The sequence below is a fragment of the Oculina patagonica genome, chromosome 6 (genome assembly GCF_052425735.1).
Source record: "Oculina patagonica isolate OP01 chromosome 6, crgOcupat, whole genome shotgun sequence".
Taxonomy (NCBI): domain Eukaryota; kingdom Metazoa; phylum Cnidaria; class Anthozoa; order Scleractinia; family Oculinidae; genus Oculina; species Oculina patagonica.
This window is the reverse complement of record NC_135763.1, coordinates 20,569,574-20,584,666: the sequence shown is the minus strand read 5'-3', so window position 1 is coordinate 20,584,666 and position 15,093 is coordinate 20,569,574. Positions and strand designations below refer to the sequence as shown.

The 15,093-nt window shown below is 36.0% G+C and overlaps 2 protein-coding genes across 2 annotated transcripts; both read right to left on the bottom strand.

Moving 5' to 3' along the window:
* Nucleotides 1-512: 512 nt before the first annotated feature.
* LOC144655997 (acid-sensing ion channel 4-A-like) lies at nt 513-10,924 on the bottom strand. The gene is made up of 6 exons (XM_078516209.1): nt 10,860-10,924; nt 7,948-8,092; nt 4,575-4,637; nt 2,260-2,395; nt 1,706-1,797; nt 513-870 (listed from the first exon to the last, which is right to left on the bottom strand). Exons 2-6 carry the CDS (start codon nt 8,021-8,023, stop codon nt 740-742), a joined length of 498 nt encoding a protein of 165 aa, XP_078372335.1. The 5' UTR covers nt 8,024-8,092; nt 10,860-10,924; the 3' UTR covers nt 513-739.
* LOC144655995 (bile acid-sensitive ion channel-like) lies at nt 10,769-13,584 on the bottom strand. Its single transcript, XM_078516207.1, has 2 exons — nt 13,473-13,584; nt 10,769-11,787 (listed from the first exon to the last, which is right to left on the bottom strand). Exon 2 carries the CDS (start codon nt 11,766-11,768, stop codon nt 10,809-10,811), a length of 960 nt encoding a protein of 319 aa, XP_078372333.1. The 5' UTR covers nt 11,769-11,787; nt 13,473-13,584; the 3' UTR covers nt 10,769-10,808.
* Between the last annotated feature and the right edge of the window lie 1,509 nt (nt 13,585-15,093).

Genomic DNA, 15,093 nt, shown 5'->3' with positions numbered 1-15,093 from the left:
AATTCACGGTTATGGTTTTCTTAATTTCTTTTAACTCGATGATGAAATCCAAAAAAATAATCGCTGGCTTCAATACTTATCGAACCACAGAACCAAAATAAACGACACATATCGTTAACTTGGTTTTGAGGTAAGTGCGGCTTACAAGCGGAAGGTGGTATTTTTTTATAGTAGTTTTCAGTTGTCCGAATGTAAAACCCTGCAGCTAACAGTTAATCTTAGTTATCCCGTGCGAAATTTGAATTGATATAACAAGAACCCTGAGTAGCTATCTTTTTTTGTTTACCTTTTGTATGTATTTTTCTTGCATGATAATTTCATCTCTAACAGGTTGAAGCACAGTAAAAAAAATGTATTCACATCTGTTATTATACCGAGCCGTTTCGATAAAGGTTGTTGGTCATTAGCAGCGTTGAAGTGTACGCGGCAGTGCCGAACGGTATTATGGGATTCACCGTACCTTGTTCGAAATAGGCATCCTATCTCAAAATAGGTAAGCTTCACTGGCTGATTTCAGTTTTAAAATAAGCCTCCACGCCCAAATTGAACGTGTGCTATTCTAAACATATTTTCTTCCGGCTTCTTCCAAAAAAAAAATTGGCACTTCAACGTCACTGCATATATAAGAAATCAAGATAACTAAAATCTTGTCTTTTTGTCCGTCACTGACCGTTATTGATCACTGGGTTAAATGTAAAAAACGATGACACAGTGAAAGAGTGCGAAACGCTTCATGCAGCTAAGCCGGAGAAATGTCAACTTGACGATTACACAGTCTTGCTGCCACGAGGCCAATGAGGAATTCGAGAAACTCACAAATCGTGAGCACGCTACAGCCGAGGAACAAACCCATGTTACCTCCAATCTCACCTGTCAAAAACAACAAAAACAAATTTTTGAATATTTATACTGTGGTGCTTCGAATGTGATTTTATTTTTTTTCGAGGTAGGATTTCTGGCCTCAGTAAACAAGCTCTTCATAACTATTTTTCCTAGAAAGCAAAAATGTTTTAGATGAAATTCATTTTAGATAAGATAGATGAGATAAAATTTTATTGCACACTCATAAACAGGTTTTTCAGTGAACAATACAATACAACATGAAAAAATATTTATATATATGAACAGTAGTTATATATTATTAATAAAAAGAAATTAATAGAAAAAATAGGTAGAAAATAAGCAAGAAATAAGAATAATTTAATCTAAAAACTCTCCGAGTAGCTTTGTCTTCAGAGTTTTCTACAAATTTGCATGACCCTTGCACAGTTTTACGTCTTTATCTAAAGAGTTCCATAACTTTACTATTCTCTAATAAAAAGACCTCTGGCCAGCAGAGCTTTTGCACAGGGGAATGTTCAGTTGTTGTGAATTTCTTGTGGTTCTGCTTGATATTAACGGACGCAATATATATATATATATACATGTATATCCATTCAAACTGTAAGGCTTGCCACAACAAAATGGCTGCCGACATATCTCTACATTGATTTAGGAGGTCAGCTTTTTTTTTCTTGGTGTGGAAGGAATGTTAACCGGTATGTCTCGTGCTAGTGGTCGTACATCACTTTTTATTGGTCATAACTGTAGCGGCTTGCAATCTTCTCTCAATTTAAGTCTCAGTATTTGTTTTTTTTTTAATTTTTTTGTTATAAATTTTATTTTTTTGTTATAAGTGCACACATTTAATAACATATAAACTTACCAAACAAAGACGTTATGTCGTATGCCGGTTTCTGTATTTGCTCCTCGTAACCCACTGACTTCATGCCAATTTGCAAGAAACTTAAGCTTTTGCTATAATTTATAGAAGGAAAAGCCCGTGTCATAGTTCATCACAGATTAAGGAGGCTCGATGTAGTTTTTTTAGCCTTAGGGTGGTTGTTTTGAAAAAGAAAGTTATCCAGAAAGCCAATCTTCTATTTTGCCAAACTACACAATAAAATCAAACTTTGGTCATATGTGATCATTATTATGATGTAGTATGGCAAAAATCGAAGAGATAATTTTTATTTTCAGAACAACCACCCTGGGGTTTAAAAAACTTGATCAATCAATTTCTTGCTAGAGCCACTGAATAAGAAATTAAGAGCAGAATTTAATGTAACTAAGGCACAAGCGTCACTTTACAATTTTAAAATAAGCATCAAACGTCTCTAAGTCTTACTGAAACCAAACAAACAAGATGCAGTAGAGACTGTGAAAATCTTTCAAATTGCAAAGGAATTTAAACTGTTATAAATAACGTTTTGGGTATACCTTTGCTCCTCTATGTCACCAAAACCGTCGTAAAACAACCTGGAGGACATTCTATCCGGGAATTTGGAGTAGGATACTTCCGCCCTGTACTTTGCCAGTGAGCATGGGATGGAGCAGTTCCTACATTTGTCGTAATCTGCGAAAAAGGTTGAGTTTATGACATAGCTCATTTTGCATATTGTACATGGAGAAGGAGGAAGTGCTATAATAGTATTTGCATAACCCGAATGTTTTTGTTATCGTTTTTCTAACGTTTTGTAATTAACTATGTTATTTCGCGATAAGTTATCACGTTACAAGGTCGTATAGGAACACATACTGCAGGTATTGAGATTTTAACCTCACCAGATGTTGGTCTTGGATTGATATAACAGATATTTTGGGGCAATCGATATTTCTATGGCAACGATAAACAAAAAACCACGAAATCAGTAAAACTTGACTTTTACGCGAAATCAGATTTGGCATATAATAAATGAGACCACTATCTGAAACAAAGGCGTATTACAAATCAAATATAAAAGAACAATTTTTTGTATGTCTGGATTCGAAATAATCGCAAAAACATTTCAAACCGTACTTTCTGCATGATAATAGTAAACTAGCCGAGACGCAGACACTGCATTAAGAAAATTACATTAAAGTAACGCCAGAAGGTGTATTCAACGTACCTTTTGGCGCTGTAAAAGTTTTGCTGATTTTCATTTTGGCGATTTGGAGAATTGGCTTTTTTCTCACCATTACTGCCATTACAATTTTAAGGTAATTTTCAATTTTGAGCATTTTTTGCTCGAACGATTTTATTAAAAATTTTGCCACTCATGCTTAATAATACACAATACGTTACCCCAAAGTTTTATTTTAAAACGATAAGTTGTGCTACAAATTAAAGGCGCTGACAACAGAATTGTGTATGACGTTCCCCTGTGAAAAATGCAATTCTGGAACAAAAGAAACTAATGGCGAAATAATAAGAGTAGGTACAAAAATGCGTTTCATGTTTCAGCATAATTTGTAAAGTGTGAATTGTAACGAAATTTTGGAGGGAGTTGGGCCTCCGAAAATCGAGTCCATGGGGGCAAGAGTGTGACGAGAGGAGCACTTTATCCCCACAAAATGCAAAGCATTCCTCCCCCCCCCCCCCAGAAAATCTTCTAGACAAAATGTCACACTACTGTTGTTTATCTCGTGTGAGAACGAAAGACAGCGGTGGAATTTAGCAAGCACGTATCAAGATGCCGAAGTTTGCTCTGATTGGATGATATTCAGGATTCTCACGTGAGATCATCCAAGGACAATGGTTGGATAATTTAAAAAAAACTCATAGCTCAAAATAGAAACAAGAGTTGTTGATCAACTGAAAGTTATTTCATGTGTTCAATAAATTGTGATAAATTATAACGGGAGTAGTCGTAAGAAAAATTCCTGTTCTCGAAATTGCGATGAAGAAGCTCTACAAAACTTTCACACCACCGAAAGATAAGTTAAATACGCATCAAGGTGTCACTTGAGGTAATTTCATCAAGGTCGTTTTTGTGTCTGGGTCCATTTATTATCATTATGCAAAAATCACAATTTGAAAACATTATTGCGATTTATTTGAAATCAAACATACATAATTTTTTTATTCTTTAATATTTTATTTCCAGTAGACCATAGTCTAAGATGGTATTAGTTTTTCAACAGGAAATCTGATTCGCGTAAAAATCAGGTTGTGTTGTTTTTGCGGTTTTCCGTTTATGATTGCCATGGAAATATCGATTACCTTAAAAAAATATATTACATCAAACTTCGTCTTAAACCAATAATGGTGTAATTTTCATATCAATCCGAGTCAGGAAAGATCGAAGGCCAATTGCAAATTGTTTGTTTGGTCCAGAAAAACTGACTGTATCGATGCGCAATGTTTTACTTTCGTGCATGCGCATAGAGCATGCGCTCCTTTTTGGTTCCTTTTTTCGGCCTTTTTATTCTTGCTATCTTCTACTCTTTGCATCTTTTAAACCGGCTGCGAAGCATTTTTGTCTCAATCAAGGGTCGATAAACCCTGAATTAGCCTTTTTTGCCATCAAGAAATTTTGCACCAAAAACTGAGCATTTTCTTTTTTCGATTTGCTCTGTCAGACTGCAGTCGATATTCAATACGCACAGTCACGTGGAAAGATCTATCTTATCTTAATCAGTTGCTTATTACAAAATATCCTCTGACAAACAAATTGATGACGTCAAAAGTGGCTTTAATGACTGCTCCTCCAAATGCCAACAAAAGTCAGGTAGCTGGGTTATGAGTATAATTATAGGAGCACCAAAAGTACCTGATGCGTTTTGTAGCACACAAGAATCATGTTTCAGCCAGCAAACAGTTTCATGCTTTGAGCCTAAAATGGTTAAAGAAAGAAAACGTCAAAATACAGCATTTTATCTTATTATCTTATGTTTTTATCTTATTATCTTCATAGTCTCATTACTGTGCTGTACGCTATATGTAACAAGAAGCTTGAGAAGCTTGAGAAGCTTAAAATCGGGCGCTTAATAATTAGCTATCTGTTTTGACTTGAAAGGCAGGGTACAGTACAATAAAAATCACTGGAAAAACAGTCACTTAAACCTATTCAGGCCGGGGGTGGGGGAGGGGGGGCTTTTGAGGCCCGCGCTGACTTTGGAGGCTTATAACTTTTTCAAGATTCAACCAAACGCTGCCAAACTTTGCAATAGTTCATAGTTATTAGTTATTGTGCTAGTAACTTGAAATCACCATGGCAACGTCATTTTGACAGGCTTGTTTTCCTAAATTTGAATTTTTCGTGTTTCTATTTAATAATGAAAATCTGGAATGTTTTCAGATTGCATAATGGTCTCAATTTATAAAAATATCTTTCGCACAATACAAATAAACGATTGAACTAGACGTCTAGAAAATATAAATTCGTAACACTTAGCAAAGTGCAGCCTTTTCGCAATACTTAATAAAGGCGGGGTTTTTACCTGAAGACCAATTTTTCCAACGCTTTAGGTGGCTGACGCATTTCAGTATTTTCTAGCCCTTACACTTTAATGGAACAGTATACAACTCCTAATCAGGTAACTATTATTGTCAAGAAAATGATCACAACTTATTGACCAATGATTAGGTATTTGTTTCATACCATTACTGTAATAGCAACTGGTGAAGAATAGTAGTACTGACCCAAGGTATAAGGGCTGGAAAACACTGAAAACCATTTCAGCCGCGTTTCAAGGAATCCAAAAAAGCTTTACTTATCCCATATATATTTGTTTTGCAGTATTTTGTTAATTTTTGGACGATTTTGGGGGATGTCTGGGAGGCGATAGTTTTTCTCAAAGGATTAGTAAAATTTAGACAAATAAGAAATATTGGAGATTTAATGTGATTTTAAAATTTGAATTTGAAGTTAAAAATTGGTGGACGGACACCAAAAAGTCTCCTGACAACCCGGAGTGCTCTTGCGAGGGGGTCAACTGTTTGGAGGTGTTTCCATTCTTAAGCTTTTCTTCAATCCCTTCTTTAAATCTCTTAAAGTTCCATTCAAATTCAGGTAGAACCCCACCTTAAGTTTTGTTCTTGTGAGAAAACAACAGAAGTCAAAGGTTGCGTGATATAACCAAGCATGGATTGTAATTCTCCCTCCCTTTCCATCTCCTTAGCCTTTCACCCCCACCTGTCCCTCCCTTTCTACTCTCCTTCAATTTAATGTTTGTTTACATTTCCTATCCAATTCAGTATCGTACTAATCTGTGCCAAGCATTCAGATAATAACAGAAATTTACCTTAATTTTGATCTCCCACACCAAGACCTTAGAGTACCGTAATGATTCGATTTAGCGCCCTCCTTCAAATAAGCGCCCCCTTCCGAATAATAATAATTCTCTAAGGTTATACACCTTGCAGTATTAACGTGCTAACAAACTTGATAACAAACCCCATGTCGTACTAAGGATTTTAACTGATCAACATAGAAAATAAGTTCACAATGGTTTGTTCCCAAAACGTTTTTTACTGTACAGAGGGTCTGTAGGTACCGTATTGAAAAATTCAGAACGAACTGACTTCTGCCCGCTACCATGATATCATGTTGAAAAATTAGCTCGTTCGAAACCGTAGCAAAATCGTTAGAGACAGTCAAGATACAGCCGTTTACTGGCAGTCTTTGAAAATCCTGAATTTCGTCAAAATGAGCCAAAATAAAGTTTTAAAATTTCCTTTATCAATATGGTTCTTATCTTTTTATTCAATTCTATGAACTGCTTTTATGCAGTACTGTCCACAAAGATTTCAATTTCCTCAAAGTTTCGGGACAAATGGATACAAAATATTTCGTGCAGAATGTAATTTGATTAAGCGAATGTTTTCACGTCTATAAATACTTCAAGCAGTGAATGAAAAACCGTTTTGTTTTCATCTATGAGAACCACTTTCAAATAGTTAATGCATAAAAAATAACAATCAGATCAGAATACAATAATTATTAATGTAAGGTCTCGCTATTATGTCTCGGCAGAGATACTTCTTTTTTGCAAGTTCAAATGTATGCAAATTTCGTGTGAAATGTAATTCGATTCCATTGTCTTGTTTACAAACTCTTTCTTAAGAAAGTTGTATTTTCGTGAATAAAACCCATTGGCCTGTTTTGTTTTCCTGATCATGTTTGTCTGTGATTTTTACAAAACATGTGGTCTTTTTTTTCGTAACTTTAAGTTTTACAAAAATTCCGGAATTTCTCATCTAAAATTCGTAAAAAATTCCATTTACGTTCACACCAATACTGTACATTGCCAATGTTTTGCTGACGTCTTGAGAAGTGTCTTACTAACGTCATTAGTCAAATCTAAAATATATCCAAATCGTGTTGTGCAAACATTCTACTCTTTGTGGCAGGCGACTTTGACGCCCAACTGTGCGGAAATGAAAATCGACATACTTCTCGCTAAATATATAAAAAATAGTTTTAAAGTGGAGTCCGCCTCAAAAAAATGTACCGTCAGCTTTAACTTGTCAAAGCAACTACAGTTTCACAATGGTGATTATTAGTACTTTACCCCTTAAGCTTTTTTCTCTGTCCTCCCGCCGAAGCAAAGAAGAGAACCAGATTGCAGATTAGCCCAAAAGTCGACCCAGTGTTCCTACAACGATTTACTGTCAAAACTGAAATGAAACCGATTGGCCCAGGCTATCCCCGTCATTTTTAGCCGCCAGGAGACTATCGTCTAGGACGACCAAAGGGTAAACTATAAATCGGCCACGCCCGATTAACAAGAGAATTGCGATTTTTTTGTTTGCAACAATGAGTGAACCTATGTTTACTTATTAAAATTGCCTTTTTTAATCCGTGGATAACATTATTTTACGTAGGGTGGGATATGGGTATGGGGCTGGGCTGGGGTGACACCAACAAAACCCATAATATAATTTCCGCATTTACACAACTGATACATGTATCATATCGATCATAATTCGGGCTATAATTATTCCACCAAAAAAAACACACAATTCAGTCACTAACTTACTGCTGTCCTCCTATGACAGCGTGTAAATTTAATTAAGTAATTGCTAGGTTTGCTTTTCCGATCCTTGTTAGGTTATAGTGGCGTTATTAAATGGAAACTAAATATTTTTTGAACAAAAAATTCTTTCAGGAAGAAGAAAAATACTCATATTTATGGACGTACCAGTGTAGCCTGGCATACGACAGCTACAAAACTTGATCGCGCGTTCTGCAAGACATTCATGAATGCATCCGTCCATGGTATAGGTACGGTAACCCTTCAAGGATGCTTCCTGGCAGTCTCCATAAGGACTTGCAAGATTTGTGAACTAAAATCAAAGCACGTGCTTACAAACATTAAGCTTTACTGAACACTGGATTTAATTAGCTCTGAATGGATTATCCAATGATATCAAGCTACTTTGCTGATTGTATAGAACGATAGAACCATTTTGTACAGTATACCGGTAGTTTGATGTTAAAAACAAGGCCCATGAATAACCACGATTTATCATAAGAGAAGCTAGCTAGCGCACGTGTGTCACGACTTTCAAGTGAAGTTAGAGTGCTGGTTTGTGGTTATTTATTATCAATAACTATACTACATTTTCTTAGTGTCGTTTTAACAAGGTAACGATGATTCTTATACCTATCAAAATTTGGTCTGTTCATATGTTAGTAATTGACAATACACCTGTGCTAAACAGTGCACCTCAGTATTACAGGGACCCAGCGACAAGTGATCATGAACTAATGGCAACGAATAAAGTTAAAGTTAGAGGTGGTATTGGATTCAGCGTCCATTAGCAGTAGGAAGGTAGCGTCATAAGTTAATCATTCACTATGCGGTAGACATGATTGAAGGTGCTTATCTCATCATATAACGCACTTTTAGTTCGCCTTTATTCTGTTAAACACGATTTCGCTTCTTACCCAACCTTTCCAACCCGAGGATTACATCAGGAAACACAGCTTAGGTCTTGTCCTCACCTTCAAGCGATTTTGCTTTTTTCCAGCAAACAATAATGATGATTTTAGTTGTATATATCTGACTTGATTTAAAAAGGTGGCTATTTGGGATGTTAAGGAAATGAGTGTTTTTTGTTTGTTTGTTTGGCTTATTTTCAGTGTTTGATGCACTGATTTCAATTTTATATTGTTTGGTTTTTCTTTCCTCCCCCCCCCCCCTCCTACCTTCCCTCCCTCCATTTACCTTTGGTTAGTTTACCCCAGTCTCCAACTCATTGTGTCTACCGGCCGGACTTCAATACATTTGAATTCTAGGCGCGCGCGCTGACTCGGATAACAGAAGTGTTCTAGCTTTTATTTTGCTGTCTAAAGGAAGTTTGCGGAGGACATCATTAAGTCCCGTGAAGGTGAAAGTCTTACGATTTGCAAGTTATGCATCGGCTTTAGGCGGTTAAACACAGATAACCGGTCTGCTCGTTTTGCCAGGTACAGATAACGTTGAGCTTGCTTTAGACAGCAAAGGTCTTTAGCCACATCAAGTAGGACTCGGAACTAGACTTTAAGGCTGATTTGAAGGCGGTCATAACGATATTTGGTGTTTAGACGGGTCTTCGAGACGGGTGCAACTTTATTTAACGACGACGAAACGGTTAACTTGAAATTACAAAACATCAACAACACGAGTTCAAAGCGATTGCAAAGGTCATTGCGTGACACGCAGATCACGTGTTCAATATGTTCAGTTTTGGCGCGAACATTTGGCTTGAACTTTACCGTGGCTAAAGACTTTGTTTTTTACTGTTGAAGTTTGGAGAGCGCTCGACGGCATTCAAACACATCTGGGACATTGTCGGTTATTTCTAAAAGAAACATGTCGGAGTGGATAGCCAAGGAATCGCTTCAAGCGCTGATGTGAGTACATAGTTTTCTTGTTTTTCTCAATTTTAGGCGTTCTCCGCCTAGCTAACACTCATAGTTCATAGTTCTCTGTGATTCGCTAGTGGGAGGCAATGCGATCGTGTGTATTTCCGGCCGCGACAATGGAGCTGACAATTGAGATAACACATGCCCGCTTCCTCAGATATTTCGCCTGATTTGCTCAAAGTTGAATCGAATGTCGATGTAGAATGCTTTAGTTCAGTTTATTTGAGACGTGCATGCTTTAAGAAAGCTACAGTTCAGCTTTCCGCCGAGTGTTTTCTTATGTCTATCTATGTTTTCTTATGTCTATCTAGGTTTGTCAGTCGAAAGACTGTTATGTGCAACCCTCGTAAAACAAAGTTGATTTTATTTATTTATTTATCTTGGTGTTAATTTTGAATCACATTTCAAGTTGTAAACACTCTTGATTAAATTTGGTAGAATTCTTGATTTAAACAAACTGCCGTATATGCAGTCTTTTTGGTTCAAAAACACATAAACTAGAGTACCTTACGTTAAACTTGAGCTAAAATTAGCCCTCATTTTGCGTTCGTTACAGAAATATGGCTTCAGAACTACGGTGTCGTGTCAAATTCGGGAGGCACCTTTTATTAAATCAAGTCAGATATAAACGTATTGTTTTCTCGTCGCTTCTTAGTTTAAGTACATAGGACCATAGTTACAATGAGCGTGACCAAACGTGATGGGAGATGGTTCATCAATTCTACTAGAAAATAAGTAATAAAACGCTTAGGTAGTCTAATCCCCCCTCACCACCAATGTTGGTGGTGGAGGGGCGGGGATGCTCGTCATCTCGCTTAGTGGTGTTTCGTTCCAGAACAGAACGCCAATATTTTTAGCCCTCAAGGTTTCGTTTTAGGGTTTTACATGAAAAAAAATAGCAACAACGCCGTGAAAATACCGTGCTGGCGACTGTGCTTGATCAGGCGGGATATTAAAAAAGGTACCATTTTAGGGTTTAAACAAAGCTTAAGCCACAGCCAGATTGCTCTCCATTTGGGGTTTGTTTCGATATTTCTAACGAGCATTTCCGTTCCATTTAGTTATATGGGAGTTCCAGCCGCAAGAATTTGGCACCTTTTTTTTACCCCATGTGTCTGTTCTACTGAGAGTCTTGGAGTGCGTGCTTTCACTCTAGCCTACGAATACCAAATTAAGAAGGCTCCAAATACATTGAAAACTTACCCTCTGTTCTGAAACTGTAATTGAAGCATGTGTTCCTGGTGATAAATTTATTCCATCCCAGTCATCAAAGTATTCGCCTGGTTTGTGAATCAATACTTTGAATCCACGAGAAAGCTTTCCAATCGTTTCATCGCTGTAATTTGCGTTAAGTATCAAACTGAGTCCTCCGTTTAGTCCTGCAAGGCTGACATTTCGGACCATTTTTTCGTCTTCTCCGGAATTAAATGTGTAGCATAAGCCATGAGTTGCGAGGTTTCGTGAAAAATCGGTTTCACATGACGAATTCCAGCTAAACCTACACATCTCAGTTCCAAATAAATCAGTTTTGTCTGGACTGTAATATAGCAGGAAATCTTCCATGTTAAAATTGACGCCCGATTGTTGTAGAGTATAGCGTAAGATTTCCCTTCTCTCATCAGTGCAGTTGTCAATGTCACCTGCTTTCAATGGAAAACCCAAATATACACAGCAGCAAATCATTGCCAAACCACATGTTAAGTTGTTCATCTTCGACTCGCGCACATTTCTTGTGACCTCGCACACACTCAGATTCAAGCCTTGAGCTGAGAAAGCTGGATTCTCGTCCCACGCCATAACTTTAGCTTTGCTGAATATATTGTTCGGACATATCGTCACTGTAGGAAAAACTATATTCGTTTTATAAGTCATGGTTATTTTGGTGGTAACTGGATGTTGTAGGTATTTGTCAATTGCGTTGTAAACAGTTGCAAGATAATATGTACCAGCGGCCAGCAGAAAAATCAACCACGTTATTCGGATAAATATCTTTCTTGAGGATACAACATTTCTTACGCCATGTAGAGTTGTGTTGTTCAGAAATTCCGTCCACCTTGATTCTGAAGGTGCATTGTAAGAATCATTGTCATTGTCTGTTTGGTTGGTATCCATATTTTTGAAGTGATGTACCCTGCATATTGAAGTTATTTCTTAACATTAACTACATTTTGGTGTTATTTCTGACAATCAATCATAGCTGTTATTTTAATTCTCAATGGTTAGTTTCGCATTTTTTGAACTGATGTTCTGACCCTTTCGCTTCGTTCGCATACCGTCTTAACGGAAATATAATCGTAGTCTTAACTGTAATAACAGCTATTAAAATGACAAGAATAATTACAATAGCTACAGTAACTCAGAGACTGCGGAAAACTTTCCTCGTATAACTTTTCAAAGTAACTGCTTCAAGTAATTTGCTGTCTAAATGACTTTTACCGGAGGACACAAGTTCACGATGGTGGAAGTCTAACGATTTGGAAGTTATGCTTCAGCTATTCAGATCGTTCCTTAAACGAAGCTTTAGCGGGATGATATTGACTAAGTAACATATAATGGAGTGCTTCCATCAGACAGCAAAGATCTTTAGCCACATCAATGGGACCAGTAATCTAGACTTTACGGCTGATTTTAAGGTGGTTAAAATAATATTTGAGTGAGCTTGACTGTGGCTAAAGACGAGCTTTTGGCGAGCTTCTGTCCTCCACAAAAAAATATCTGGTACATCCGGGGTATTTTGATGGCGGATGAAAATCAAAGGAATCACTTCAGACCCTTAAATGCGGGTAGAATGCTTGTCGCTCGGTTTAAGACAAAAATGGGTACTATGTAGTATTGGCCCTGTAGAAGAAGACTGCTAATTGAAATGTTGGCCAATTAAATTTGCCCTTCTGCCGTAATACCCTCCTTTCAATCAGTTTGAATTAACATGCCTTTAGTTTTACACTCAAGCGTATTTTTCTCATGATTCATAGGGCACTTAAAATATAGATTAAAATGAGTCTTTATTTTATTTTCTGAACGTAAGTTTGTAATGCTTTCTTTAGCAGTCAGCTTAATTTGGGGAGGAATGGCTCGAACAAGCACCGTGAAGTTTTATTAAATATATCCTTACACAACTTAGAATTAATTTCACTCCAATTTCAATTAAGAAAAATGTATTTAAAAAGGAAAACCTTTTAAAATCGAAAATTGCTTAAAGTTTTGATGTGAATGAACAAATGATGAAAAATCGCTCTCGCATAGGGAAGGTGAGATGAAAATAAATAAAACTAAAATTTCTCAAAGCATAAATTCAAGACAGTTTGTAATTAACTTGAAATAATTTTATCATAGCAGTGTGTTTATATTTAATTAAAACTATCTAAATAGACAGACATTATAATAACAAAAGAAAAAATAAATACATTGTATGTCACACTGACTTGCATGAAATGGAAACGTCGCAGGTTATCTCTATAGAGAACGTTCCCTAAAAAAATAATGCAATTTACATTTGAGGAATTTTTTTAAAATTTTGATTTTGGTCAGTTTCCGAGATGACGTCTGGAATTCATTAAAATTTTTTAAACACTCGAAATAGAAAAAACTTGAATTCAAGCTTTTTTGTCGTCAATATCGATTTCATCAAAAAAGGTTTCATCGAAAAGCAATGGTTTGGTGTGAATTGAAGACCGTGAATGCTTAAAATGTACAAGGAAGGTGATAGATCCGTTGGAAAAGGCGTTTTGAATCTTTGTACCAAGGATTTACGAAAGGGATGCGTAGTGTTAAAATCGACATCTTCGATTAACACGATAATGCTACTGCCTAACTTACCTGAAAACAGACTTCTGCTCTAAACTCAGTTGGTAGTTTTGCGCTTTTTCTTCTTCGTGTTTGTAACCCAGGCAAGTGAATTAATCCTTTCAAAATCAGTAAATAACCATTACAAAATAAGTTAAATACTGTAGGAAAACTGAACGTGATCTTGATATCGTCGATACATTTTTTTTGAACAAAAGAGCAAATTTGAATGAACTTCAATTCACTCTTCAAGTTTAATTATAATTCCATTTATTATGATGATTATTATGATTCCTTGTCAGAACGAAATCAATATATTGAAACGGAGGGAGACCAGAATAGCTTAGTAATTTTTAAAACAAAGGATTTTTTAATTATATCTTGTATTATATGGTTGAAGTGATATCCAAAATAAGTTGACCCACTCGATTTACCTTAAATTTACCGTAGGTTACACAAGGTGAGAACACACATGTTATATCCAGGGGAAATTTAAATGTTTTATACTACATCCTATCTTTGGTTATTTTTCAACCACAAAAATATTCTGCGAACATCTTAATTCCCACTTGCATTTAAAAAATTAATTAATTCATAATATTTCTCTCGATTTATCAATAGTAGTAGTAGTAGTAGTAGTAGTAGTAGTAGTAGTACTTTATTTAAACACATGTCACCAATGAGCCAGGGACTCGTTTAAAAGTGAAAGTGTATTCTAAAAATTACAATGTAAAAAAATTTAAATATGATTATCTATTCATTAAACATACAAAAATTAAACTATAAAATTGAAATATGCTTCATTTGATTATAACTTTTGCGGAAAGTAAATATGCTTCATTTGATTATAACTTTTGCGGAAAGTATCCGATCGTTTCAGATTTTTCAGCAACTTTTTAGGGGATATTGAGCTTTCAAATGACATAATTGATCGTAGCATTAATTAAGCATTGCTGCAATGGCTGGCGAAAATATCCAATTGCAATATTTTTATGCGAAAAATAAACAGTCAACTGTGCAGCAATTAATTTGTACCCAGCCGATTTAGTTGAAACTTGCTCACATGAAACCTAGGTTTACTTGAAGTAATTGACCTTAATTAGAAAAAAAATCTATCTTCGCGTTTTGAAAATATTCGCTTTTTTTCGAAAAATAGGTTTTTCATTAAGTGCTTATTTGTCGCAATTGTTTATATTTTGGGCTTTAAAAGGTAAAGCTTTATAAAATTTGAACATTTGTTATTATGACTACCAAAAATCAGAGAAATCGGTTACGGTTTTCATTCCCAAAATTCGATTTAAAAAATAGCACCTTCGCTCCCGGAATTACCCGCGGGCCACCTTAAAAAAGCACCACCCCATTGACTGATGAAGTCTGGATGATATCAGATGAAACATCTCACACTTTTAAATCTTATTTGCGCTCCGAGTTTGAAAATTTTTACCCCCCTTTTAACTATGTATCCGGAGCAGGAAACCAATATTTTCAATTGTATTTTTAACAATTGTTTCTAGGGATGGAGTCAATATTCATTGTTTGTTTGCCTTTTGTGAAATAAACAACTAGAAACATCTGGCATTTAAGTTTCTTCTTTTAACTAGTACCTACTTCACATACCAGCATGAATTCTACAAACAGAAACAAGAAGCTGCGA